Source organism: Sus scrofa, chromosome 6 (genome assembly GCF_054392235.1).
Source record: "Sus scrofa isolate SSC_HxYL_T2T_F1_AM1 chromosome 6, Sscrofa_HxYL_maternal_Yorkshire_Landrace_v2.0, whole genome shotgun sequence".
Lineage (NCBI taxonomy): Eukaryota > Metazoa > Chordata > Mammalia > Artiodactyla > Suidae > Sus > Sus scrofa.
The window spans coordinates 155,020,632-155,047,629 of NC_139388.1; the positions used below are offsets into that span (position 1 = coordinate 155,020,632).

General features: G+C 39.8%; 1 protein-coding gene and 1 long non-coding RNA gene across 6 annotated transcripts in view; both read left to right on the forward strand.

Moving 5' to 3' along the window:
* The first annotated feature begins 5,437 nt into the window (after window positions 1–5,437).
* The window catches only part of TM2D1 (TM2 domain containing 1), a 36,846-nt gene continuing 15,285 nt past the window's right edge, over window positions 5,438–26,998 (forward strand). For 4 of the 5 annotated variants that reach the window (XR_014808123.1, XR_014808122.1, XM_013988894.3 and 1 more), the window contains exons 1-4: window positions 5,438–5,614; window positions 6,847–6,920; window positions 11,856–11,964; window positions 20,741–20,832. Coding sequence is in view for 3 of the 5 variants with exons in the window: in XM_013988894.3 (XP_013844348.2) it covers window positions 5,457–5,614; window positions 6,847–6,920; window positions 11,856–11,964; window positions 20,741–20,832 (433 nt within the window). In the remaining 2 variants the exon portion in view is untranslated. Of the gene's footprint in view, window positions 5,649–6,846; window positions 6,921–11,855; window positions 11,965–20,740; window positions 20,833–26,998 lie in introns of all 5 variants that reach the window. The other variant, XM_084964862.1, reaches the window with a different exon arrangement.
* LOC146402920 (uncharacterized) lies at window positions 13,349–15,987 on the forward strand. The gene is made up of 2 exons (XR_014808124.1): window positions 13,349–14,504; window positions 15,330–15,987. It is a non-coding gene; the product is annotated as an uncharacterized LOC146402920 (long non-coding RNA).

A 26,998-nucleotide genomic window follows, 5' to 3' on the forward strand; every position in this document is an offset into this window, starting at 1 on the left:
TGGATGTACCACAGCTTATGTATCTGTTTACTTCCTGAAGACATCTTATGCTTCCAAGTTTGAGCAATTATGAATAAGGCTGCTACTCATAGGTGTGTAGGTTTTTGTCTGGACAAACATTTTTAACTCCTTTGGATAAAATCCAAGGAGTTTAAATAGGATTCTGAATAAGATTTTGAAAATGGAATTCCCTTCATGGCTCGGTGGTTGACAAATCCGACTAGGATCCATGAGGATGCAGGTTCGATCCCTGGCCTCGCTCAGTGGTTAAGGATCCAACATTGCCGTGAGCCATGGTGTAAGTGACAAACACGGCTTGGATCCTGTGTTGCTGTGGCGTAGGCCAGCAGCTGCGGCTCCAATTCACCCGCTAGCCTGGGAACTTCCATATGCCTCGGGTGCAACCCTAAAAAAGCAAAACATTAAAAAAAAAAAAAAAAAAATTTAAGATTTTGAATATGATATAGGTTTTGTGCTTTCTTAAATGAAAGATTAGTCTGGAAGCATTGTGAAAAATGGATTGACAAAGTTGAGGAGAAGGCCTAGAATCAAAAAGAGGAAGGAAAAAGTCACCACAGCAAGGTACACAGAAAATGATGAATACCCGAAATAGGGTGAAAACATAGGATTAAAAAAATGAGCACTTTAAGGTATCAGTTGTTTTGATAAAGGAATTAAAGAAAAACAAGGAGAAAACTGAAGTGCAAAGATGATTCAAACTCTGGACCTGATGAAAGGGATATTGGTGGTGAAACTCACAAAAGCCAAATTCTTCTTTTTTTTTTTTTTTTTTTTTGAGAAAAAGGACTCTGATAAAATCAGTTTTAGCTCCTACATTTGACATTCAAGATGAAAATACACTCGGCATAGAGTGGGCCTTCCTAAGTGATGAGTCAAAGTTAATCTAATTGGAGGGTGGGCAGATTGGTGCACCAAAAAGAGGACACAAAAATACTTGAGAGACAACAGCATGGATGCAGAAAGATTCCCAATGTGCAGAAGACTATAATAAAGATGTACAAGGATCCAGTATCGTGGATTTAACACCAGAGGAAAAAAAATTGCCCATCTCAAGCAAAAAAAAAAATTGGGGAAAGTTATAATCTTTTACCTCGTAATGATTTTGTTCTAATCATGGAAACAGGAATGGGTTTGCTATGGACAAAACTATCTGTTAATGTAATTAGGTGTATGCTAGAATCTTAGGAATGGAAAGATCCAATGTGCAGAGTCCTGGAATCCCACCGAAAGCTCTGCTTCAGGCGTCACTGATAATCCTCTTTTCTACAGTTTCTACATAGCAGTTTCCATCTTGGGCTGTGCTACTCATGTCCTTTACTTTCTACTGGATTTCCATGGAATTCTATTAAAAAAATTTTTCTTTTTCGGAGTTCCCATCGTGGCTCAGTGGTTAATGAATGCGACTAGGAACCATGAGGTTGCGGGTTCGATCCCTGGCCTTGCTCAGTGGGTTAAGGATTCGGCGTTGCCATGAGCTGTGGTGTAGGTTTCGGGTGCGCCTCGGATCCCGGGTTGCTACAGCTCCGATTAGACCCCTAGCCTGGGAACCTCCATATGCCACGGAAGCAGCCCTAGAAAAGGCAAAAAGACTTTCTCTCCCTCTCTCTCTCTCTCTCTCTTTTTTTTTTTTTTTTCCTCTGCTTTTTAGGGCCGCATCCGCAGCATATGGAAGTTCCCAGGCTAGGGGTCAAATTGGAGCTGTATCCTCCAGCCTACACCACAGCCACAGCAACGCCAGATCATTAACTCACTGAGCGAGGCCAGGGATCAAACCTGCAACCTCATGGTTCCTAGTTGGATTTGTTTCTGCTGCGCCATAATGGGAACTCCAGAATTCTATAAAATTTTTAAGTTCAAAGAAGTTTTGCATTGAAAATGTGTTTAAGACTGAGACTTAACTTTCTTACTCCAACTAGACAAAGTAGCAATCCTCTGATCAGAGACTATACTTGCAAAGAAATAAAATATTTTACTGAACTGTGAGAAAATAGATTAAGGGGCAGTAAGAAGAGAGAGTGAACCAGAATCAGTTCGAGTCAAAAAACTGAATTTCTTTACTTTCATAGGAAGGGGAAGACTCTCATTCGTTTTAATTTATATATTATAGGAGAGAACAAAAATAATCATTAGAATCATAAAGACAGATTTTTGTAATGGGATTGATCAGTCAGCAAAGCATGGTTAATTGTTCAAAATCTTTATGAAAAATGACACAAAGGTTAGCCATATTCCTACAGTCGGCCAGAAAATATCTAATTTTGCCATATTTTCAACAAACTTAAACTAAAAATTGCTTCCTTTCACCTTCTGACTTGATTTAGATTGTATTTTGAAAATCTAACCAGAACTTTTTTTTTTTTGCCTTTTTATTTTTTTAGGGCTGCACCTGTTCCCAGGCTAAGGGTCAAATCAAAGCCACAGCTGTCAGCCTATGCCACAGCCACAGCAACAAGGGATCTGAGCTGAGTCTGTGACCTACACCACAGCTCATGGCAACGCTGGATTCTTAACCCAATGAGCAAGGCCAGGGATCAAACCCACATGGTCATGGATCCTAGCCTGGGTTCATTAACCGCTGAGCCAGGAAGGGAACTTCTAAACAGAACTTTCTAAAAGTGTCAAAATGGTAGTCAAAATGCAAAGTCACTGCCGTTTATCACCGGATAATATATTTAACAGATATTCTGATCCTTATCCCTGGATTTTATCTAATCCTTCCTTGCCCCCACCCCCACCCCACCCCCTCCACCTCTTTCTTTCTTTCTTGTTGTTGTTGTTGCTGTTTGATTGGTTGATTTTTTTTTTTTTTTTGGTCATGCTGAGGCATGTAGCATATTGAAGTTTCTCAGCCAGGGATTGAACCTTAGCCCCAGCAAGGACACTGCTGAATCCTTAACCACAAGGCCACCAGGGAACTCCCCAATCCCTTTTTAAAGTTTCATCTCAGGATAAGGCTGAGGATTGGTGTTGAGCTAGATATTATATACATTATTTGTATTGTTTTTAACTTAAACCTAATTGTCTAGGCTATATTTTTTTAGGTGTTGTATTCTATGAAGATCTAACTCTGATCATTCAGTTAGGTCTGGATTTTGGGGGAGTGTTTTTGTTTTTTGGCCACACCTACAGCATGTGGAATTTCTTGGGCCAGAGATCACACCCAAGCCACAACAGCCACCCGGGCTGCTGCAGTGAAAACAACACCAGATCCTAAACTGCTGCACCAGAAGGGGATCTCCTAGCCTGGATTTTGAATTATTTTAATGCCAGTGACAAAATACTGTGTTCTAAGTACTGTCTGGGGGATTATGTTATCAAAATCCTTATCTACTACAGTAACTAGCACATGCTTCTATTGTAACAATTATCAGACAGTATGTTAACTATCTTTCTCCCCAGCAAACAAAAAGTGCTTAACTACTGGGTTCTCGTTTGTTTGTTTATTTATTTATTTATCTTTTTGCCTTTTCTAGGGCCACTCCCGCAGCATATGGAGGTTCCTAGGCTAGGGGTCTAATCAGAGCTACAGCCGCTGGTCTACGACAGAGCCACAGTAATGCGAAATCCGAGCCATGTCTGCAACCTACACCACAGCTCACGGCAACGCCAGATCCTTAACCCATTGAGCAAGGCCAGGGATCAAATCCTCAACCTCAGGGTTCCTAGTCGGATTTGTTAACCACTGAGCCACGATGGGAACTCCTTTTCTCTTTATTTTTTAAGTAGGGTCTCATCTAAGGCTGGGTATATAATAAATTCTTGATAAACATTTTTGTGTAGGGGAAGAAGGAGGGAAAGAGAGAGAAAGAAGGAAAGGAAGACTCTAAGAGGAAAGGTGGGGCGGAGATAAGGTATAAGTTCAATTAAAACAATTTAAAATTTGAACTAGTAGAAGTTCCCGTCTACTAGTTCCGGCTTTGTCATGAGCTGTGGTGTAGGTCACAGACGCAGCTCGGATCTGGCGTTGCTGTGGCTCTGGTGTAGGCTGTCGGCTACAGCTCCGATTCGATCCCTAGCCTGGGAACCTCCATATGCCTCTGGTGCGGCCCTAAAAAGACAAAAAAAAAAAAAAAAAAAGAAAAAAGACCCCCCGCAAAATTGAACCACTAAATTTACCCTTAAATCTTTAAGTATAAACGTTTTAATTTTTAAAATAGCACAGTTAATGTTGCAAAATTGGTTTAAGAAAAAAAAAATTTTTTTTTGTCATTTTAGGGCCACACCTGTGGCACATGGAGGTTCCCAGGCTAGGGGTGGAATTGAAGCTGTAGCTGCTAACCTACGGCACAACAATGCTGAATCTGAGTTGTGTCTTCCACCTACACCACAGGTCAAGGCAATGCCGGATTCTTAACCCACTGAGTGAGGCCAGGGATTGAACCCACTTCCTCATGAATCCCAGTCAAGTTCGTTACAGCTGAGCCACAACAGGAGCTCCCAAGAAAGTGTTTAAATGTAGTTACAATACTAAGTTATTATTGCAAATAGTTTCATATCTTCTCATTCAAAAGCGATACGCCTCCTGTTATCTCAAGGTTGTCAAAGTGTGGTCTCTAGACCAGCAATATCAGCATAGCTAGGCAATTAATTAGAAACGCAAATTATCCTACCCATTCTACATCTTCAGAATCAGAAAATGAGGCGGGCTCAACCTTCTGCGTTTCAACAAATACTCCAGGTGATACTAATGCTCCCGAAAATTTGGAACCACCACACAACACAATTAGTACTTAGTCCCACGGTGGCGAAGAGGCACCAAACGCAGTATTTTTATATTAGCGAAAAAAGATTAAATTTTCACTAAAAAAGTACACATTTTGTTTGGTATAGAAGATACCTCCAGAGAAGAGATGGAGGAAAAAACCCTCCAACTTTTCACTTGGCTTAAACTCTTTGTCTCCTCTTGTTTTTAGGCCCTTTCCTTCACTTCACTTTTACTGATAAAGATAAAGGTGCAGTGCTTATCTTTGTGATACAGCGTCCTCAAGATCTATTCGTAAAAGCTCCTCCTCTAAGAAAAAGGCCAGGCCATTATATCCTGAGAGCACAGAGTCTGAAATCGGGGAAACGTCAATTCTGTTCTAACTCAGTAACTAAGGTCAACATGCTTTTCAGCGTCTCTGAGACTGGTTCGTTATCTGTCAACCCAAATCCTACTAGACTAATGGAGATAATGTTTGTAAGATGTTTATCAAATCTCCGGGCGCCGCTGGCACTTCTGCAGATGGAGGGCAGCGGATTTTCCAAGCCAGCTTTTTTCCTCGGGCTTTGAAAGACCAATCAAATCTCTTCGAGCTGATTCTGCAGGCCTAGAGGGAGGCTCTACTCCAGCCCTTGCAGGGTCCCTTTAAGAGCCTCCCTCCCATGGTCCGACTCCGCCCGGCTCCCGGGCGAGGGCGGAACCGGAAGTTGTGGGGGACGCCCCGGTGCTCAGCATGGCGGCCGCCTGGCCCTCCAGGCCGGCTGCTCCCGACACAGTGGCCGCCCGGTTCCTCGGTGTCCTGTGGTTCATATCAGCCACCACTGGACCTTGGGGAGCTGCCGCCGGCGGCAGCGAGGAGCCACTTAAGTGCGAGGACCTCAAAGTGGGACAATATCCTCTATGAGGAGCCCCCAGTGGGGGCAAGGTAGATTTCGGGTTGAGAGTGGGTTGTGGACCTCAATACCGGCTAGGATTGGACTGAAGGGAACGGTGACCTGTGTCCTCTAATGACCTCGGGACCTCGCGGGGGCGGGGGGTGAAGAGAGATGTGGGGGTGGGACGGACAGAGGCCATCCTGTGAGTTCCTTGGGATTTTACTGTTCCTTGGCGCTTCCCCTTCTTATCCACCTTTCTTCTTTCCTTTCCTTCCTCCCTCCTTCCTTCCCGGTGAGTTTGTTTGTTCAGTAAACACATAAATGCTGAAGTATGTAGGGTCCTGTTTCTAGGCACTAGTATTAAATTAAATGATTGATAGACCCTACCGCGGAAATTTGCCCACTTAGAGGGAAACACAGTAGTTAATAACGATATAGCCAATGTATGCTACCCATTTATCATTAACTTTACACTTACTATCTTATATCCTCTAAATCTCCATGAGAAACTGAGGCAGTTCATCAGTTAGGTAGATCTGTTCATCAGTTTATTTTTAGCTCTGATAAAGAGAGGAGTTAGGTAGGTCTGTTAATCAGTTTATTTCTGCTCTCACTGTCATGGGGCAAATTCCTGCTCCACTTTGTAACCGTGGACAAGTTATTTGAACTCTGTTTTCTCATGAGTAAGAATGTAGATAACAGTGGTACCAACCTAAAGGTTTGTTTTGATAAACTGGTACAGGTAGAAGGTAAGTCACTTAGAACAATGCCTGGAACACAGGAGTAGGGGCTATATGTGTAAGCTGTTTATTTACTGATGAGAAACTGAGGCTGTTCATCAGTTTATTTTTAGCTTTGATAAAGAGAGGAATTAGGTAGATCTGTTCTTCAGTTTTCAGTCAGATCTCTAGAAACTGATTTTTTTTAACCTAAAATTCTCTTAATAATTTGGTGACAATTTTTATTTTAATTTTTTCTTTGTGCTTTGTACATAAACACTGACCGATGTTCTTTAAAGATAGCACCCTCTGCTAGAGTTTTAACAGATGTTAGTATACTTTTCCTATAATAAATTCATGTTCAGGTCTTATTTAGTGACACCGAAAATATATCTGTGCCCGTACCTGTTGACTTGGACAAACTAACATCCTCTATTTACATGTAAATATAAACATAAATGTATAAGTTAAAGACTGGATAATATTGTTTTATATTGGAATGTGGTTCATATTTCCTTAACTTTTCTACATATATTTGTAAAGATCCAAAAATAAATGAGGCTACACAAGAACCAGTTAACTGTACAAACTACACAGCTTATGGTAAGACTTCCAGAAACATATTTTTTTTATTTTTTTAAAATTTTTTATTGTTTTTGCTTTTTAGGGCCACACCCATGGCATATGGAGGTTCCCAGGTTAGGGGTTTAATCTGAGCTACAGCTGCTGGTCTACCCCACAGCCACACCAGATACAAGCTGCATCTGCAATCTACACCACAGCTCACGGCAATGCCAGATCCTTAACCCACTAAGTGAGGCCAGAGATAGAACCCGGAACCTCATGGTTCCTCGTGGGATTCAGTTCCACTGTGCCACTATGGGAATTTCAGAAACATATTTTTTTTTTTTTTGTCTTTTGTTGTTGTTGTTGCTATTTCTTGGGCCGCTTCCTCGCCGCTTCCTCGGCATATGGAGGTTCCCAGGCTAGGGGTTGAATCGGAGCTGCAGCCACCGGCCTACGCCAGAGACGCGGGATCCGAGCCGCGTCTGCAACCTACACCACAGCTCACGGCAACGCTGGATCATTAACCCACTGAGCAAGGGCAGGGATCGAACCCGCAACCTCATGGTTCCTAGTCGGATTCGTTAACCACTGCGCCACGACGGGAACTCCCCAGAAACATATTTTTAAAAATACTTTTTTTTTTTTTTTTTTTTGCTTTTTATAGAGTCGCATCCTTGGCACATGGAAGTTCCTAGGCTAGGGGTTGAATCAGAGCTGTAGCTGCTGGCCTACACCACAGCCACAGCAACAAGGGATCCAAGCTGCATCTGACCTACACCACAGCTCACGGCAATGCCGGATCCTTAACCTGCTGAGCAGCTCCAGGGATCGAACATGCATCCTCATGGATACTAGTTGGATTCATTTCTGCTGAGCCACGACAGGAACTCCTAAAATAATTTTTAAGACATTATTTCATAGATCAGTTTTTAATAACCTAAAGTAATTAATAAATGTGCTTTTTCTTGAGTTACAACATTATTCTGTTTCCAGAATGAATGAATATTGGAGAACTGGCTAGGAACTGTTAATATTTAATTTAAAAAAGAATCTTACTCTATTACTTATATAAATTGTGTTGTGTGTGTGTTCAGTTTCTCCTTTTTAAAGGATACCAGTGTTACTGGATTAGGGCCCATCTTAATGACCTTATCTTAAGTTGGTTAAATCTGCAAAGCCCCTATTTCCAAGTCAGGTCAAAGTCTGAGGATTAGGACTTCAACATCTTTTTGGGAGGAAATAATTCAGCCCCTAATATGTCTTTAAAATAATCAGTTTCCAGATCCTCGGCTTTCATATGTGTACTTTTTCCTACAAATGATGTAAAATTTCTGAATTTTTCAGAAGGTGCCTTTTATATCCTCTTTTGAGTCTTGTTGGCTGTTAAATTGCTGTGGTATTTAGATTCCATTTTAAAGAATGCTTTAATAGGAGTTCCTGTTGTGGCTCAGTGCAAACTTTCAAACCTGGCTGGTATCCATGAGGATGTGGGTTTGATACTTGGCCTCGCTCAGTGGTTAAGGATCTGGCTTTGCTGTGAGCTGTGGTGTAGGTCACAGATGTGGCTTACATTCTGCATTGCTGGGGATGTGGTATAGGCTGGCAGCTGTGGCTCTGATTTGATCCCTAGCTTGGGAACTTCCATGTGCCTTTGGTGTGGCCCTAAAAGCAAAAAAAAAAAAAAAGAAAAAAAAAGAAAAAAAAGAAAAAGAATGCTATAATATTTAAATATTGACAGCAGTATTTACAATATTTTGGAAATAATATTTTTCTAATCATTTATATCCATGTTGAAAAATTTCAGATGTCAAATTTAAAATGTGTGAAGAAGTACACAGTTTAAAAAAATTATTTTAGGGAACATGAGCAAAATTTTTTGGACACCACTGATCTGAAGGGGTGTTTTTCACTCTTGACACTATTAGTGTTTGGAGCTAGAGAATTCTTTACTGTGAGGAGGCTGTCTGCGCATGGTAGGATGTTTAGGAGCATCCCTGACCTCTAACCCTAGATGCCAGGAGCAGCTTTCCAGTGTTTTTTTTTTTCTTTTCCTTGTCTTTTGTGGTTTATTTTGTCTTTTTAGGGCCACACCTGCGGCATTTGGAGGTTCCCAGGCTAAGGGTTGAATCAGAGCTGTAGCTGCTGGCCACAGCCACAGCCACTAGGAATCTTCAACCAGTGGAGTGGAGTGAGGCCAGGGATCAAACCTGCGTCCTCACAGATGCTAGTCAGATTTGTTTCTGCTGAGCCACGATGGGAACTCCAGCTTCTCAATATTGACAACCAGAAATGTTTCCAGACATTGCCAAATATCCTCTGGAAAGCAAAATTGTCACCTATCATTGAAATAGAACATATCTGTCTCCTTTCAGTTGGCAACATAGAATATATATTGGCATTTTAGGCATATGCTAATCCCAATTTTGAGTTGTTTACTATATAACTCCAGTCAAAAAGCATGACCTCAGATGGAAGATCAAGAGATATAACCTAAGGGGCATGATAATCATTCACAAAGGTCAGAAAGTTTTATTCCTATATCAAGGCAGGTGACCACGTAACTGCATATAAATCATGGTAACTTCTGACCCATCTCTGTAGATCTTAACATTGTAAGCTCTTGCTTATATTTGGAGTCAGAATGAGAAATGACTTTGTGAAAAACCTCTATTGTTTTATAAAAGTTCTTATTGAGGAACTTCTCTCTTATGTTCTGTTACCCTTGTGTCATGAACCAAACCAGGCTCCCACAGTGGTTTAAAGGTGAATTGGTATGTTTTCTTTCCATTATATTGCAATAGCTTGGTAAAGCTTTTTGCCTTAACTACCAGGAAACTCTGAGCTAAATTTGTGATCAATTACACTATTTTCTCTTAGTTGTTTCCTAGTGTAATTATTTCTTTACTCTCCTTTTCCCTTCCATTTTGTTACTTTTTTTTTTCTTTTTTAAATTGTTCTCAGTTATATTGAGTCTATGCTTTTTAGCATAATACCTCCTTGTTTTGAAAATGTAAATATATGAAATAAACATAATGTTTGTAGGGTGATGTAGTTTGAACCATCATTAATACAGCAAAAGGGTGCAAAGTCATAGGATTTTTTTCTTGGCATCATTCTCAGTGTACTACTGGGGCTTAAAAAAGGACAATGATTTGTTGGAAATTTTAGGATAATTATAAAGTAGGCAGGAAACAAATGCCATTTTTCTCCCATAATAAAACTCTGGGGTCTCTGGGGTTTTTTAAGACTGTTTTACCAAGTTCTATTTTCATTTTCTCAAAAAAACATCTGTAACTATTGATGTTAAACATAGCATAAGCATTTACTAAAACTAGCCTAAAAACATTAGTACCTATTAGTCAGAAATGGTGAAGAAGGAGTTCCTGTCATGGCCCAGTGGTTAATGAATCCGACTAGGAACCGTGAGGTTGCAGGTTCGATCCCTGGCCTTGCTCAGTGGGTTAAGGATCCAGCAGTGTGGTGAGCTGTGTTGTAGGTCGCAGATGCGGTTTGGACCCCATGTTGCTGTGGCTCTGGTGTAGGCCAGCATCTACAGCTCCAATTAAACCCCTCTCCTGGGAACCTCCATATGCCACGGGAGTGGCCTAAGAAATGGCAAAAAAAAAAAAAAAAAAATGGTGAAGGAGGAAAAGGCACTAACATTTATTGAATACCTACTAAATGCTCTGCTTATCACATTTAATCCCCACAGTAGTCTTATGATACAGGTGATCTTGGTGCTATTTTTATTTACAAAGAATCCAAGGTTCTAAAAGAGTCAGTGAACAGAGAGGTCATTCCCATTGCAAAGTTCTTGTTCTTTACATGGTGAGGCTTTAGGACAGTGTCTGCCTAGCACATAGTAAGTTCTATCAAGTGTTACTTCCTTTTATTATCATGTCCTCTGGGGTGTGAATAAAGATTAAAATTGCTAAATGCTGAAATAATATACTACATCAAATCCTAGAGAGAATAGAGAAATACATTTAAAATAAAAAGAATCTATTTATGGATTTCCCTCAAGGTACAGGGGGTTAAGGATCCAGTGTTGTCACTGTAGTGGCTGGGGTTGCTGCTGCAGCGTGGAGTCAGTCCTTGGCCCAGGAACTTCCACATATTGTGGGCATGGCCAAAAAAATAATCTATTTAGAATATATAAAGAAGAATCTTAGTTTATTGTAGCCATCATCTATAAGAATTTAATTTATTTTATTTATCTTTTTAGGGCCGCACCCAGGGTGCATGGAGTTTCCCAAGCTAGGGGTCAAATTGGAGCTACAGCTGCTGGCCTACAGCACAGCCACAGCAACACGGGATCCAAGCTGAGTCTGCAACCTACACCACAGCTCACAGTAACACCAGATCCTTAACCCACTGAGCGAGACCAAATTTTATAAATTGGGAATTACCACTGTGGCACAGTGGGTTAAGGATCTGGTGTAGGTCAGAGCTGCAGCTTGGAATTGATCCCGAAGTTCGTGGGAACTTCCATATGCCTCAGGTGTGACCAAAAAAAGAAAAAAAAAAAAAAAAGGAATTTTATAAACTGAAAGTACAAAACCAGATTATGTTAAATTTAGTGAATTACCCAATGAATTACCAACAGAAATTCCAGAAGTGTTCTTTATCCTAGAGATGAAGTAAAGGATAGTAATATTGTGCACTTCTTTCTTTGTCACCTTTGTCAGAGGCGAAAGATTGAACCAGATGGGTCATGCATCTAACCCAGTGTGTCAGTTCTTACGCTTGTGTTGAGGCCACTGTATCATATTATCTTTATCTTATCCTGTGCATGAACATATATATAATGTAGCTTTTCCCATCTAAATTAAAGTCTCATATGTTATTTGGGGAGGTGGTTTATTTTAACATTCTATTTTCTTGTGTGCTATGCTAACCTTAAAAAAAATGTAATTACATACTTTTCCATAGGAAAGAAATAATAGGCACTTGCTTTTTTTCTGTCTTTAGTTGAATGTTTTCCAGCACCCAACATAACTTGTAAGGATTATGGTGGCAATGAAACACATTTTACGGGAAATGAAGTTGGTTTTCTCAAGCCCATACCTTGCCGGAATGTGTAAGTACATTACTGAAGCTAAATTTTCAGAAATCTTATTTATATTGTATCTTGATTGCATAAAGTGAAGAGGTAAAGAGTTAATTTATAAGGACAATTCTGCGCTAATTTAACTTTTATCTTTCCGCTTATGTCAGAAAACCTCTATTTTAAGTGTGCATATTGCTTTATAAATGCAATTTACTAAGTAAAGCTCAGTCGTTCACTCTGTGGGATAAATAAAGACTTAATGGCTTCATGCCATGTCAGTTCAGTCGGTTTATGCTAGCAAATAAGTTATGTAAAAATTCTGTTTTCAAAATTCGGGGCCTTTCTAGAGTGCAAATAGGGGATTGTGTACCTATAGTATGACAAGAATGCTAAGTAGTAGTTGTTTTCATTTTGAAACTTGGTTTTATTCTTTGTAATAGGTATGGATGATGACTGGTGATGTTAAACAGAATTCAAAAGTTAGTTTGGTATATTAAGAGAGAAGACCATCTTCTTGAGAATGTTCTTTGTGTGAAGGACTTAAGTTTGCGATTTATTTTTGATACAGTAAAGCTAACAGTTTATTCTGATATGCATGCTTTGTACTGAAAACCTGATTTAGTTTTAACTATTTTTGTTAATTTCTGGCACTATATGTTTACCTTTTATCTGTACATTGTTGCATTGTATTTGATGGCACCTATTTTCCAGCTGTATCAAGAAATAACCACTATTTGACTTTCTGTAAGTTCTATTAGAATTCTTAGAAATTACCATTAGAGTCTTTTTTTTTTTTCTTCTTTTGACCCTACTTCACTGAGTTAATTAGGAGCTTTAAATTCTATCTTGCTGTGTAATCCAATCACTTTAAGCTTCTTGAGTTCCAAGATTTCTCATTAGTAAAAATTGTTAAAAGGAATTATTTCCAAAGTACTTAGATATGATTTAGTCACTTTTTAAATTTAGAAATTGTTATTTCCAAATGATAAATAATTTATTAAGTACTGGTCCAAGATATCATAGGTTATAATACAACAACTAAAAAAATCGTCTGTTAAGAATAGCTACTCAGTTTGTACCTTGCAGCTTCATATTACCTGTAATGGTAGCACCACAACAGTCTGCCACTTAATTTCCAAGTTAACTCTGATTTTTCTTTTAGTATCTCTGATTAAGCACAATGCAACTGAGCTGTATTAATCATGCTCACGAGACATTGATGTCAATTATGATAAGAAATATCACTCCCAAGGAAACTAGATACTCTTTAAGTCTCCTGGCCAACTTAATCCCCTCCTGTAATAAAGTCTGCAATTCCAAGGTAGAATTTGCTTGATGAGAATTGAATCAGAACAAGTAGAGATGGATCGATAGATAAATGATAAGTCATAAAAGTAAGATAACCTGATAGGTCACTTTCCTTTTTTTTTTTTTTTTTTGTCTTTTTGCTTTTTCTAGGGCCGCTCCTGCGGTATATGGAGGTTCGAAGGCTAGGGGTCCAGTAGGAGCCATAGCCGCCGGCCTATGCCAGAGCCACAGCAACACAGGATCCAAGCTGCGTCTGCAACCTAAACCACAGCTCACGGCAACGCCAGATCCTTAACCCACCGAGCAAGGGCAGGGATCGAATCTGCAACCTTGTGGTTCCTAGTCAGATTCGTTAACCACTGCACCATGAAGGGAACTCCAGGTCACTTTCCTTTATCAGGATATTCAGTACATGCTTACCAAACAGCCAGCTGCTTGTCAGCTGCTGAATAAAGCTCACTGACAAATTCATTTTCATCGAGTGTCCTTTTTCTAATGTACATATTTTCCTTTTTCTCCTGCTAGCATATTCTTTTTTTACTTTTTTTGCTGTTAGCGTATTTTTTCAAACGTATATAATATTAATATTTGATTAAAACCTCATCTTAATATTGCAGATATAGCCATTCTATAATGTATTGTTCAGCTCAAGTCTAGTAACTAATTATATCTGATTAGTTACTGAGTCTCACACCTGTTTATACTGGCTATATTAGCTGGAGCAGCTAACTGTTGTAACTAATGCCTTTAGAATTTCATTGGCTTAATACAGTAAATGTTATTCTCACTCCCATCATAGTACAATTTGCGTTGCCTTGGAGCTCTGGATGGGTAAAGGGAGTAATGGTTGTTCCATGCAGTCATGCAGGGCCTTGCTCCTTTCATCTGATGACTTTGCTCCTCTAGTCCTTAGAGTCCTTTCTGTTTAGCCAGCAGATGAGAAAGAGGGAAGGGAACCCCTGTAGGAATGTTTTATGGGCCAAACCTGGCAATGACATACATAGCTTTTGTCCTCATGCCATTGGTCAAAACTCAGTTATGGCTGCACTGAACTGCAAGGTGAGCTAGAATCCACACAGGCATACCTTAGGTTTGGTTTCAGACTACTGCAATAAAGCAAGTCACACAAATCTTTGGTTTCCCAGTATGTATAAAAGTTATGTTTACACTATAAGTAGTTTGTCAAATGTTCTATAGTATTGTCTAAAAAACCCATGTACATACCTTAATTTAAAAAATAAGGCTGGGGAGTTCCCATAGCAGTGGAAACAAATCCGACTAGGAACCATGGGGTTGCAGGTTCCATCCTTGGCCTCGCTCAGTGGGTTAAAGACCCCATATTTCCGTGATCTGTGGTGTAGGTCACAGACACGGCTCGGATCTGGCATGCTGTGGCTGTGGTGTAGGCCAGCAGCTGTAGCTCCAATTCAACCCCTAGCCTGGGAGCTTCCATATGACTTGAGTGCAGCCCTAAAAAGCAAAAAAAGTAAAAAATAAGGCTGTTGGGGAAGTGCCCATTGTGGCTCACTGATAAAGAACCTGAGTAGTATCCATGAGAATGCTGTTCGATCCCTGGCTTTGCTCAGTGGGTTAAGAATCTAGCATGGCCATGAGCTGTGATTAGGTCACAGATGCAGCCAGGATCCAGCTTTGCTGTGGCTGTGGCTGGCAGCTAGAGCTCCAGTTCGACCCCTAGCCTGGGAACTTTCATGTCCTTGGGATGCGGCCGTAAAAAGACCAAAATAATAACAATAATAAGGCCGTTGGAAAAACAGTGCCAGTAGACTTGTTTGACATAGAGTTGCCACAAACCTTCAGTTTGTAAAAAGCACAGTGATTCAAAGCACACTAGCAAGGCTTGTTTGTAGTTTATCTGTATGTCCATGAGAAAAATAGAACTGATTTGGTTAGCAGTTAGACAGATCTTTGCTACACACTAGTTTTCAGATTATTCTTTAGGGTGATTCATTTAATAACTGCTTTTCTTTCTTCTTTTCTTTTTTGCTTTTTAGGGCCGCAACCTCAGCATATGGAGGTTCCCAGACTAGGGGTCGAATCGGAGCTGTAGCTGCTGGCCTACACCACAGCCACAGCGATGCAGAACAGAGCACATCTGCAACCTACACCACAGCTCACAGCAACGCCAGATCCTTAACGCATTGAGCAAGGCCAGGGATTGAACCTGCATCCTCGTGGATCCTAGTCAGATTCCTTTCTGCTACACTACAAGGGGAACTCTGATAACTGCTTTTCTAATTTCATTCCCCTTCCCAGCCAAGCTTTTTGAGAGGCTGTTTCTATAATATTTATCTTTTATGAATTTTTCAGTCTAATGCAGTATGGCTTTTGAAATTCACCAGCGATCTTTGTTGCTATATCAAATGGATATTTATAGTTCACATCATAATCCTTCTTCAGCGTTTAGCATCCTCTTCTCTTAAAATACTTATTTCCTTAACTTCCCGTATAAAACCCACTTCTCTTTCCTTTGATTCCTAGTCTTTCCTTCTTCCTTAAATCTCAATATTACCAAAATTATATCCTTGGTCCTTTTCTCTTTTTCATTCATTCACCCCTTTGGTTTCTCTCACCATCTTTCTATAAGGCCCCAAACTGAATCTGTCATCTTTTCCTAGAAATCATTTCCTCATTTGTATTGGTGAATACAGATGTTCTACCCAGCTTCCTAATCAGAAACGTCCATATTCCATACCTATAGCCCTACAAAGATCAAAAAAAGAAAAAGAAGAAGATGCAGTGAATATGTCTATGGAATGTTCTGTGTACATCTATTACTAGGTCTGTTTGGTCTAATATTTCATTTAAGGATAACTTTTCTTTGTTCTCTTTCTGTCTGGATGGTCTTTCCATTGATGTACATAGGGTGTTAAAGCTTCCTACTTTTATTATGTTGCTGTTAGTCTCTTCCTTTATGCTTGTAAATAATGCTTTATATATTTTAATGCTCCTTTGTTAAGTGCATATACAAAATAAGTGTTATGTTTTCTTGATGGATTATCTCCATTATCCTTACTATATAATGTCCATCTTTGTCTCTTGTTAAATTTTTTATTTTGAACTCTGTTTTGTCTGATATGAGTATGGTTATTTCTGCTTTTTTTTTTTTTTTCTTTTGTCTTTTTAGGGCTATTCTCGTGGCATATGGAAGTTCCCAGACTAGGGGTCGAATCGGAGCTGTAGCTGCCAGCCTACACCAACACCACAGCAATGCCAGATCTGAGCTGAATCTTCGACCTATACCACATGTTACCACAGTTCATGGCAACACCAGATCTTCTTTAACCCACTAAGTGAGGCCAGGGATCAAACTCGCGTCCTTCATGGTTGCTCATTGGGTTTGTTACTGCTGAGCCACAATGGAAACTCCCTATTCCTGCGTTCTTTTCACTGCCATTTGCTTGGAACATTATTTTCCGTCCCTTTCCTTTTAGCCTCATCTCATTTCGAAATGAGATGAATCTCATGTAGGCAGCACGTAGTTGGGTCTTACTTTTTTATTCCTTTTCGGGTGCACCCACAGCATGTGGAAGTTCCCAGGCCATGGATCAAATCCGAGCCACAGCTGGGGCAGTGCTGGCTCCTTAACCCACTGTGCTGTAGCAGGAATTCCGGATCTTATTTTTTATTCCGTCCAGCCACTCTGTGTCTTTCAATTGGCGAATTCAGTCCATTTACATTCAGTATGATTATTGGACCTGGTGTTGACATTTTATCTTTTGTTTTCAGGTTGTTCTGTATTACCATTGTTTCTTTTTCCTTGTGTTTTTGTTTGCCATTTTAGTTTGGTGGATTTCTATGATTTTTTCTCAATTTTCTCTTTTTTTATGTTTTGTTTCTTTGCTCTAGACTTTTGTTTTGTGGTTGTCATGAGATTTGTATAAATATCTTAAAGATAGAATAGTTCTTTTCCTGCTGTTAGTATCTTTCCCTCATATGCCTATACAGGTTCCATTTTTTTCCTCTTCCCCTTTATGTTTTTGCTGTCACAAATATGTCTTAATACAAAATGATGTTTGTTACCAAATTTGTGTAGCTAGGTATTTTTAGTGTTTTCTCTCCCTTTACTCTTTGTTAAGGCTATTATCACTTTATCTGATTAAGTACAGGGGGGTTGTTCTTTTTTTGTTTTGTTTTGTTTTTGCTTTTAGCTGTATCCATGGCATCTGGAAGTTCCCTGGCCAAGGACTGAACCTGCACCATAGCAGCCACCCAAGCAACTGAGGTGACAATGCCAGATCCTTAACCTGCTGTGCCATAAGGGAACTCTGACAGTTTTAATATAATGTCTTGGAGAAGGTCTTTTTGCATTGAGATAGTTAAGTGTTCTATTAGTTTTGTGAACTTTTATATCTAGTTCCCTTCCCAGATTTGTGAAGTTCCCATGTCATTTCCTTAAATAAATTCTCTGCTACTCTCTCCCTTTCTTCTCTTTTTGGGATACCCATTGTCCTTATGTTGCCTTTTCTAATGGAGTTGGCTAGTTCTTATGGTTTCTTCATTAAAAAAAAAAAAAAAATCTTAGGGATTTCTCTTGTGGAGCAGCAGGTTAAGGATCCAGCATTGTCACTATAGTGGCTTGGGTTGCTGCTGTGGCATGGGTTTTATCCCCGGCCCAAGAACTTCCACCTGCTGTGGTCATGCCCCCCTCCAAAAAAACAAAAACAAACAAAAAAAAACTGAATCATTTCTCAGTTTCTCTCTTTGAGTTCACTAAATCTCTCTTCCACATGGTCTACTCTACTTCCAACGTTTTCTAATGCATTCTTCATCTCATTTATCAAGTTCTTGAGCTTTGTAATTTCTGTTTTTTTGTTTGTTTGTTTTGTTTTTGTTTTTTTTTTTAGTTTCTCTCTCTTTGATAAAGTATTCCTTCTGTTCATTAATTTTATTCCTCAGTTCATTGAACCACCTTTCTGAGTTTTCTTGTTGAATTTCTTCCTGATAGCTATTTTGAATTCTCTGTCAGACCACAGTCTTCTGGGTCCCACTTTAAATTTGGCCTCTGGGAAATTGTCATTTTCTTTTTCTGATACTATGTTACTGTGGTTTTTCATGATGCTTGATGAGTTGTTCCTTTGCTGACACATTTGAAGTAGTGAATATCTTACTTAGGTACAATTTATTTACTTTGATTCTAACAGTTAAACAGTTTGTTAATTAGAGTTCTTTCTTTTGTTTTTCAGTAGGTGGCACTATAGCATAAGTTATAGCTTGGTTTCACTTACCTCTGGCTATATTTGAGAATTGGCATTTTGCACCCTCCACCACCTCTACCAGTGCCCTTGCCATCGCTGCTTGTTCCTCTGGGGTTATTGGTGCCTTGATGCTACCAGCGTTGCTACTCTTGCTGGTATCACCACTGGGGACACCAGGATGATGGGTCCCTCTGCCACATGTTGCCTGGCTTGTGGGCATTGCTGTAGCAGCAGGGGGAACATGACAGGTTTATGGGTTCTGTGAGATGGGGGCAGAGTCACAGACACTGCTGTGGTCCTTCCAGATTTTCTTAAATATGTATTCTGTCTTTTGCCCTTATCATGTTACCAGAGTTGCTCTTGCGGAGGTCACTAAAGATCTCCTTTTGGTTAAATTTAGTGGTGAATACTCAGGCATTCTTATTTGTTAGTCACAATTAGCACAGTTGATCACTCTGTTCTCCGTAATACTGTCTGCACTTGGCTTCCACGATACTTCACTCTTTTGGTTTTACTTCTTCATTGTTAGCTCTTTTCTGGTTTCTTCTTTCTTGATCTCTTAGTATTAGAGTATCTCAGGGCTCATTCTGTGACTTTCTTCTTTTGCCTCTTTATTCACTTGGCAATCTCCTGACTTCACATACTTCCTGTATGCCTGCAGCTCCCTAATTTGTATAGCCAGCCCAGACTTGTCTCCCTCACTCCAGACTTGCAAATCTCGCTGTCTTTTGGACGACTCCACTTGGATGTCTGAGAATCATCTCAAACTCACATGTCCCAAACTGATGTCCTGATCATCCTTTCTAGGTCTGGGTCATCCTCAGCCTTCCCAAACTCAGTTAACGCTAGTTTCATTTTATAGTTACTTAGGATAAAATCTTTAGCATTGTCCTTACTCCTTTCTCTTTTCATGCCCTAAATCTAATATATCAGGGAATTGACTTGGATGGACTTAAAAATATATCCAGAATCTGGTCACTTCTCACTCTTTCCTTTGCTATTCCTCCAGGTTAAGCCACTATTAATTTTCACCTGGATTTCAATAGCCGTCAAACTCCTTTGTCCCTGTGATAGTGTGAATTTGTTCAGCAAATCTACTTCTCTCAGTCCCTGCTAACTGGGTAGTGTATACTTCCCACTCTGTTGGTTTGGGGCTTGACCACGTGTAATGTTAGCAGATATAAAATAAGGAGAGGCTTGAATGTGCTTGTGGGGTTGAGCTTTCATCTTATACTTGGTAATATATGCTGGAAAGAATTTATCCCAAGTAAATGCCCCTTCAGCCTGGGCCCTAGAAGAACTTAAGTGGAACTGATTTGAACTGAATCCTCAGCCTGGATTCAACTGCAGACAAACTTCAGCCTAAAGTAGCACCTCCTAGCCAACTCCAGCCTAGGTCAGCTGGACCATAGCCAATTGCCATCTACAGGTATGAGAATAATTGCTTATTGTTGTAAGTCACTGACTTTGGGGATGGTTTGTTATAAGTTATTGTGACAGTAGTTCACAAATACTCCCCTACAGTCTATTTTCAGCACAGCAGCTAGAGTGATTATTTGAAAATCTAAATCAGATCACACCACACCCCTTCTTACCTCTGCAGTAGCTTCACATATGTCTGAGAGTGAAAGACAGAGGTTTCTACTTGTGATGATATTCAAGGCCTGTATGACCTGCCCTTTTCGCCCCCTTTCATCTCTCTGACCTCGTCTCCTGTTATTCTTTCCTTCTCTGACCCCACTCCCACTACAATGGCCTCCTTAATAGAGCTCAGACATGTCAGGTATGCTGCCTTTGCAACAGCAATTTCTTTTGTCTGGGACTCTTCCCTCTGAGATATGGCATGACTAAGTCACTTATATCCTTTAGGTCTTTGGTCAAATATCACCTTCTCAATGAAGCTTCCTCTTGTCATGCCACTTAAATGGCCTTTGTCTGTACCCCTGGCATTCTGGATTCCCCCATATACCCTAATCCATTTCTTTTTTTCATAGCGTTTATGACTTTCTAACATATGATTTACTTTTTAAATGTGTTCGTGTTTATTGCTTGTTGCCATTAGATTGTAAACTCTTTAGGGGCAGGGATATTTGTCTCTTTTGTTCATTAATATATTCCAGTAGCCTAAAGTAGTGCCTGGCACTCTGTATCTGCCCAGAAATCATTAACTGGATGGATGAATGAGCCAATTAACAAATAATAATAATTAACACTTGTATTTTCTACAATGTTTACGTGTTGGAAATATACGAATGTGACATTCAGGTTCTAATTCTGTGCAGAAATGGCTATTCATACAAAGTGGCAGTTGCACTGTCTCTTTTTCTTGGATGGTTGGGAGCAGATCGATTTTACCTTGGATACCCTGCCTTGGGTGAGTATGTTTCATTTAAAAAAAAAAAATCTTGTGGAACTTGTAGGTAAATGTACCTCTTCTCATAGTTTGAATCTCTGCATACTTTTAATAGTTATAAGTTCCTTGTAGCTGGAGTTGAATAGTCAACCTTCTTCTATAAGTATAGAGTGAGCAGTTAGCTCTCTAGTTAACTTGGGTAAGAAATATTGACTTTTCCTGTCTTTTCATCTTTTATGAAAACATTCACTCAAGATAGTATAGACTTGAGCTGTTATTGCCAGTGCTGGTCATGCAGTGGACATTCAGTAAGTTTTATGAATAAATGCCCATCTCTCCCTACTCGTTCAAGAAATATTTGCCTTCTACCTGAACGTCTATCAATGTTGCCTTGGGAATAAAAACTACTTTCTGGAGAAGCTGGGTTTGGGACAACAGCAACCGGCACGAGCTGGTGCGGAGCCTGATTATTACTCTTGATCCCTCTCCATACCTTCTTTTTAGGGCCGCACTTGCAGCATATGGAATTTCCCAGGCTAGGGGTTGAATCAGAGCTGCAGCTGCCAGCCTACGCCACAGCCGCAGCAGCATGGGATCTGAGCCACGTCTGCAACCTACACCACAGTTCACGGCAACTCCAGATCCTTAACCCCCTGAGTGAGGCCAGGGATCGAACCTGCATCCTCATGGACACTAGTCGGACTCGTTTCTGCTGCGCAACGTTGGGAACCCCCTAGCTATAATCTTTACATTTACCATAGTCACCAATGCCTATGAAATCGATTTACATTTGATGATGGCTTTTGCTGAATACTTTGACATGCCTGCCCTTATTTAGGCCTTAAAACTCTCTTGAGTTTATCATCCTGCTTAAATCTTCTTTTACAGGTAGGGAAGTTGTCACCAGAGGGGTTAAGGGATTTACTCTCTGGAGGCCTTGCTTTATACTGTGACATATTTGTTGTTATCATCCTTGTTTTATGGATAGGGAAATAGTGATGAGATTAAGAGATTTACCCAAGGACACTCAGCTAGTGACCTGAATTTGAACCCAAATATTCTGGCTCAAGAGCTCATGCTTTATTTACTGTAGTACTTTGCTTCTATGTTAAGCCCTTCACTGGGCAAATGTAAAGTTTCTGAATGATTTGCTTTCTAGCTAGCAAAGTTAATCTTATTCTTTCCATGTTGCTACCCACCAGAGATCAAAGAGGAATCTTCACTGGTAACCTTGGTGGGAAGTATGCTTCTGTTAGCCTTACCTAGAACTTGGTGTTATAAGGCCATAAATGGAAGTCAAAGTTTAAAATACTATATACATGATGGTTTTTTGTTTTTTGTTTTCAGTTAGCAAACATTTGTTCAATGTTTACTCCTTTTTAAGTGAGTAACAAAGTGCTCTGGAAATGATGGAGATTACAGTTCATAATGGTTAGAAGAAAATAAATAAGAAATAAATGTGTTTGGTGGGCCAGTTTATGATACAGCACTCTCACAGAACCATTGTTAAGTGCTGTGAGAGCAAAGGGACTGATTTAGTTAGCCTTAGGATGTGAGGGAAGACTTCTTGGATGAAGTAACCTTCGAATTAGCTTTTAAAGGATGAGCAGATGGCAGAGACTTAGGGCATTAGAGGGAACAGCATGTGCAAAGGCACAAGGTGTGAAAGAGCATGGGTGTGTTGAGAGAATGGGGGATAGTTTAGCCTATGGTGTAGGAAGAAAGATGGCAGGAGATGAAAAGTGATTCCAGAGGTAACCTGCGGTCAGATTATAGAAAGCTTTGAGAGTCTTGTATTGGAGTTTGGACTTTCCCTTTAAGCATCAGAAGCTGTCAAGGTTTTTGAGCAGAGGAGTGTCATGGTCATATTTATATTTTGGGAAGATGGTACTGCTGAAATTGTGAGAAGTAGCCTAAAATGGAGGAAAATTGGTGGCAGAGGAAGATAAAAAGAGATTGATGCAGTCTCCTGACCTGAATGATATCTTAACTGCATTCTCATGCCATTTGTTATATAGCAATCATGCCTCTCTATAATACGCCTGAAAACCAGATAATATGTACAGAAGGCGTCTGAGTTGCCATAATAAGAGTCTTTTAGTCTAACTAGTGTTTTTAGATGATGGATAGATGGGCAGAAGGACAGATGATCAGATGGAGAAACTATCTTTAAGGGGGTCTTAGAGTGGAAGGTGAGAGGAGTTAAGTGGACATGTCAGATTCATTATCTTTTTTTTTTTTTTTTTCTTTTTTTTTTGGTCTTTTTAGGGTTGCACCCATGGCACATGGAAATTCCCAGGCTAGGGGTCAAATCAGAACTATAGCCACTGGCCTACACCACAGCTATAGCCACTGGCCTACACCACAGCAACACGGGATCCAAGCCACAGCTCATGGAAACATCGGATCCTTTAACACACTAAGTGAGGCCACGTCCTCTTGGATGTTGGTCTGGTTCGTTACCACTGAGCCACAACAGGAGCTCCCAAATTCATTATCTTTAACTGAAAGTTCTTTTATTTCTTTAAGCATTTAAATATTTTTATATCTATCTTACTTGCATTTAAACCATCTTAAGTTTAAGGATTTTGATGTTTTATCAACTTAATCTAATCTAATATGTAAAATTACAGTGTTTGTAAACTTAAAAAATTTAAATGTTTTTAACTGAGTTTAAATTTTTTACTAAGAATCCAAGGTTAAGGAATTCTGGCATTCAATTAAAACAATTACTGTCATTTTAAAAAATTCTTAACTGGCTAATGCAATGTTGACTGGTATGAAAATAGTTATAGGTAGAACCTCAAATTCTGTTTTTCTTATGATCTTATTTATGGTTATGAAAAGTAGTAGTAGTATTTTTAGATAGCTTTTTTTTTTTTTTCCTTTTTGTCTTTTGTCTTTTTAGGGCCACACCCGCGGCATATGGAGATTCCCAGGCTAGGGGTCTAATCAGAGCTATAGCTGCCAGCCACAGCCACAGCCACAGCAAAGCCAGATAGGAGCCACATCTGCAACCTACACCACAGCTCATGGCAACGCTGGATCCTTAATCTGATGAGCAAGGCTAGGGATCGAACTGAAACCTCATGGTTCCTAGTCGGATTTGTTTCCGCTGTGCCAAGATGGGAACTCCTGCATTGTCTTAGATAGTTGCACAGATAGAAGGGTATTTTCAAGACTCGACCTGTAATAAAATAAAAAATTCTCCTCCCAATTTTTTAAATACCAAATATTAATCTTTGTTTTTTTTTTTTAATCTTATACCCAATTAAATCTTTTTATTGAATTTATGTACTTTAAAAGTAAAGTTTAAGTTACTAAAGTGTTGGCGTCATGGCTCAGCTGTTGACGAATCTGACTAGCATCCATGAAGATGCAGGTTCAATCCCTGGCCTTGCTCAGTGGGTTAAGGATCCAGCGTTGCTGTGAGCTGTGATGTAGGTTGCAGATGCGGCTCCGATTCTGCATTGCTGTTCTTGTGTCGGCCAGTAGCTACAGCTCCAATTCCACCCCTAGCCTGGGAACCTCCATATGCCGAGGTTGCGGCCCTAAAAAGCAAAAAATAAATAAAGTGTTAGTAAGGTACATTCAAAATAGGAGCTTTATTAATGTCATCTGAAGCATAATCTTTTGGGAAGAATATATCTACAGTAGTAATGGTTTAGGACAGAAACGGACCCTTCTTGACTAGAATCACTTATTTGGAATTTCAAAACTGTTTAAAATCTAAATACAATATTTCTTTCCACAGTAAGGTAAGTAAATAGGATCTGTACAAAGAGAGCTAACAACTTTTTTCTTTGGACAAAAAGGCTACTTTTGGAGTTCCCGTCGTGGCTCGGTAGTTAATGAATCTGACTAGGAACCATGGGGTTGCGGGTTCGATCCCTGCCCTTGCTCAGTGGGTTAAGGATCCGGCATTGCCGTGACCTGTGGTATAGGTCGCAGACGAGGCTTGGATCCCGAGTTGCTGTGGCTCTGGCGTAGGCCGTCAGCTACAGCTCCGATGACTCCTAGCCTGGGAATCTCCATATGCCGCAGGAGCAGCCCAAGAAATGGCAAAAAGACAAAAAAAAAAAAAAAAAAAAAGCGTCAGGCTACTTTAGGTAGCTCGCAAATATCCACCTATCTTTTAAAAAACCGAAACTGATGTGCTAAGTAATGAAATCCATAAGAGTAACAGCTTGCACTTCTTTTAGTAAGTGCTGTTTAGAATGTATGCTGCTTTGTGTTGTTCAAGTTGATCAGTGTTTGTTTACAAGTAAGGTAATTTACTATTGATACAGTTTGTTCCCCAGCAGTCTTATTGATCAGGCATAGGAATGACTCAGCCCTGACTTCGTATTGCTCATGGAAGGGTAGTGGAAGACAGACAAATAAATAGTAAGTCCCACTATGGGATATGTGCCCTGCTGAAAATTAAGGGCAGTGTGCTGGGGAGCATCTAGGAATGTCATTAAATTTATCCTGGGAGTGTTAGAGAAGACATTCCAGAAGTTTTATGAGACAATTAAGAATTAGCTAGATGACTGATTGGGAATAGTGGGGGCAAAGGAGGAGGCAAGGAAGAAGACAGCATAGCACATATAAATGCAGTGATGGATGAGGGAGACATGAGTTTTCTTCCACAGCACAATGGAAGAGAACTTCGGGTAGTTGGGCTGTAACATGGGCAGAGGAATTTGCAGGAGATGAGACTAGGTTAGATGATGCTACTATAAATAGTGTGGACTTATGCTGTCTAAATTTCTCAACTATAATAATAATTGTAATATGGTAGAATTGCAATAGTGTAGCACAAATAACACCTGAGATAACATTTATCATATGTTTGTCATGAGCCTTGTACTATTTGGAGTTTTATTTTGTTTTGTTCTCTTTTAATTCTTAATATCATCCCTGTCTTCTTTTCATAAATTGTTTTTACATTTGAAAAACTAAAACAAGTTTAAGATAGCATTATCAGCAACTTCATTAATAAAGTCATCCTTTGTCTTAAATTTGTAGAAACGGATGGATCTTAGTTAATATCACAAGTGAGACAGGATGTAAATGACTAGTGATTGTAAACTTTAAAGTTTTTTTTTTTTTAAACAATCAACTTAATTCCTTATTACTATTTTTTTGTGCATCTTTTTTTTTAAGTCCACACCCGTGGCATATGGAGGTTCACAGGCTAGGGGTCGAATCGGAGCTATAGCCACTGGCCTACACCACAACCACAGTGACGCATGATCAAAGCCACATCTGCAACCTATACCACATCTCACAACAATGCCGGATCCTTAACCCACTGAGCGATAGAACCCACAACCTCATGGTTCCTAGTCGGATTTGTTTCCACTGGGCCACAATGGGAACTCCCAGTTCCTTATTTTTTAAAAACAACTTTATTGAGGTATCAATAACATATATTAATGTGCACATATTTAAGACGTACCATACAGTTTGATAAATTAGACATATACACATATGAAACAATCGCCATAATCAAGAAAATGACCATATCTGTCACTCCCCTAAGTTTCCCCATGCCTATATTTATTTTTATTTATTTATTATTTTATTATTATTATTATTTTGCATTTTCTTGAGCCGCTCCTGCGGCATATGGAGGTTTGCAGGCTAGGGGTCTAATCGGAGCTGTAGCCACCAGCCTACGCCAGAGCCACAGCAACATGGGATCCGAGCCGAGTCTGCAACCTACACCATAGCTCACGGCAACACTGGATCCTTAACCCACTGAGAAAGGCCAGGGATCGAACCTGCAACCTCATGGTTCCTAGTCGGATTCATTAACCACTGAGCCACAATGGGAACTCCCGTCATGCCTATTTTTAATCCCAGCCTTTTGGCCCTCTTTGTCCTGCTCTTACCTGCTTTCTGTCAGATTAGTTTGCAGATTCCTTAAAAGCTTAAATATCATCTGGATCTGTCCTTTAGTTTCTTAAATGTGTTACTCTGGGAGAAGGTAACATTTACTAAAGTTCCAAACATATGTATCATTCTCTTATCTAATATTTTATCTGAACCTCTCATGTTCGTTCTTATGAAGCACCCTTAGAGAAGGGCAGCACAATATCTAGGTTTTTAATGGACTCTTATCTTCCTCTGTTTTGAGTGTTATCACATTACTTTGCCAATAAATAGACTTCATTCACTGTTTTCAAATAGCTGTATGAGA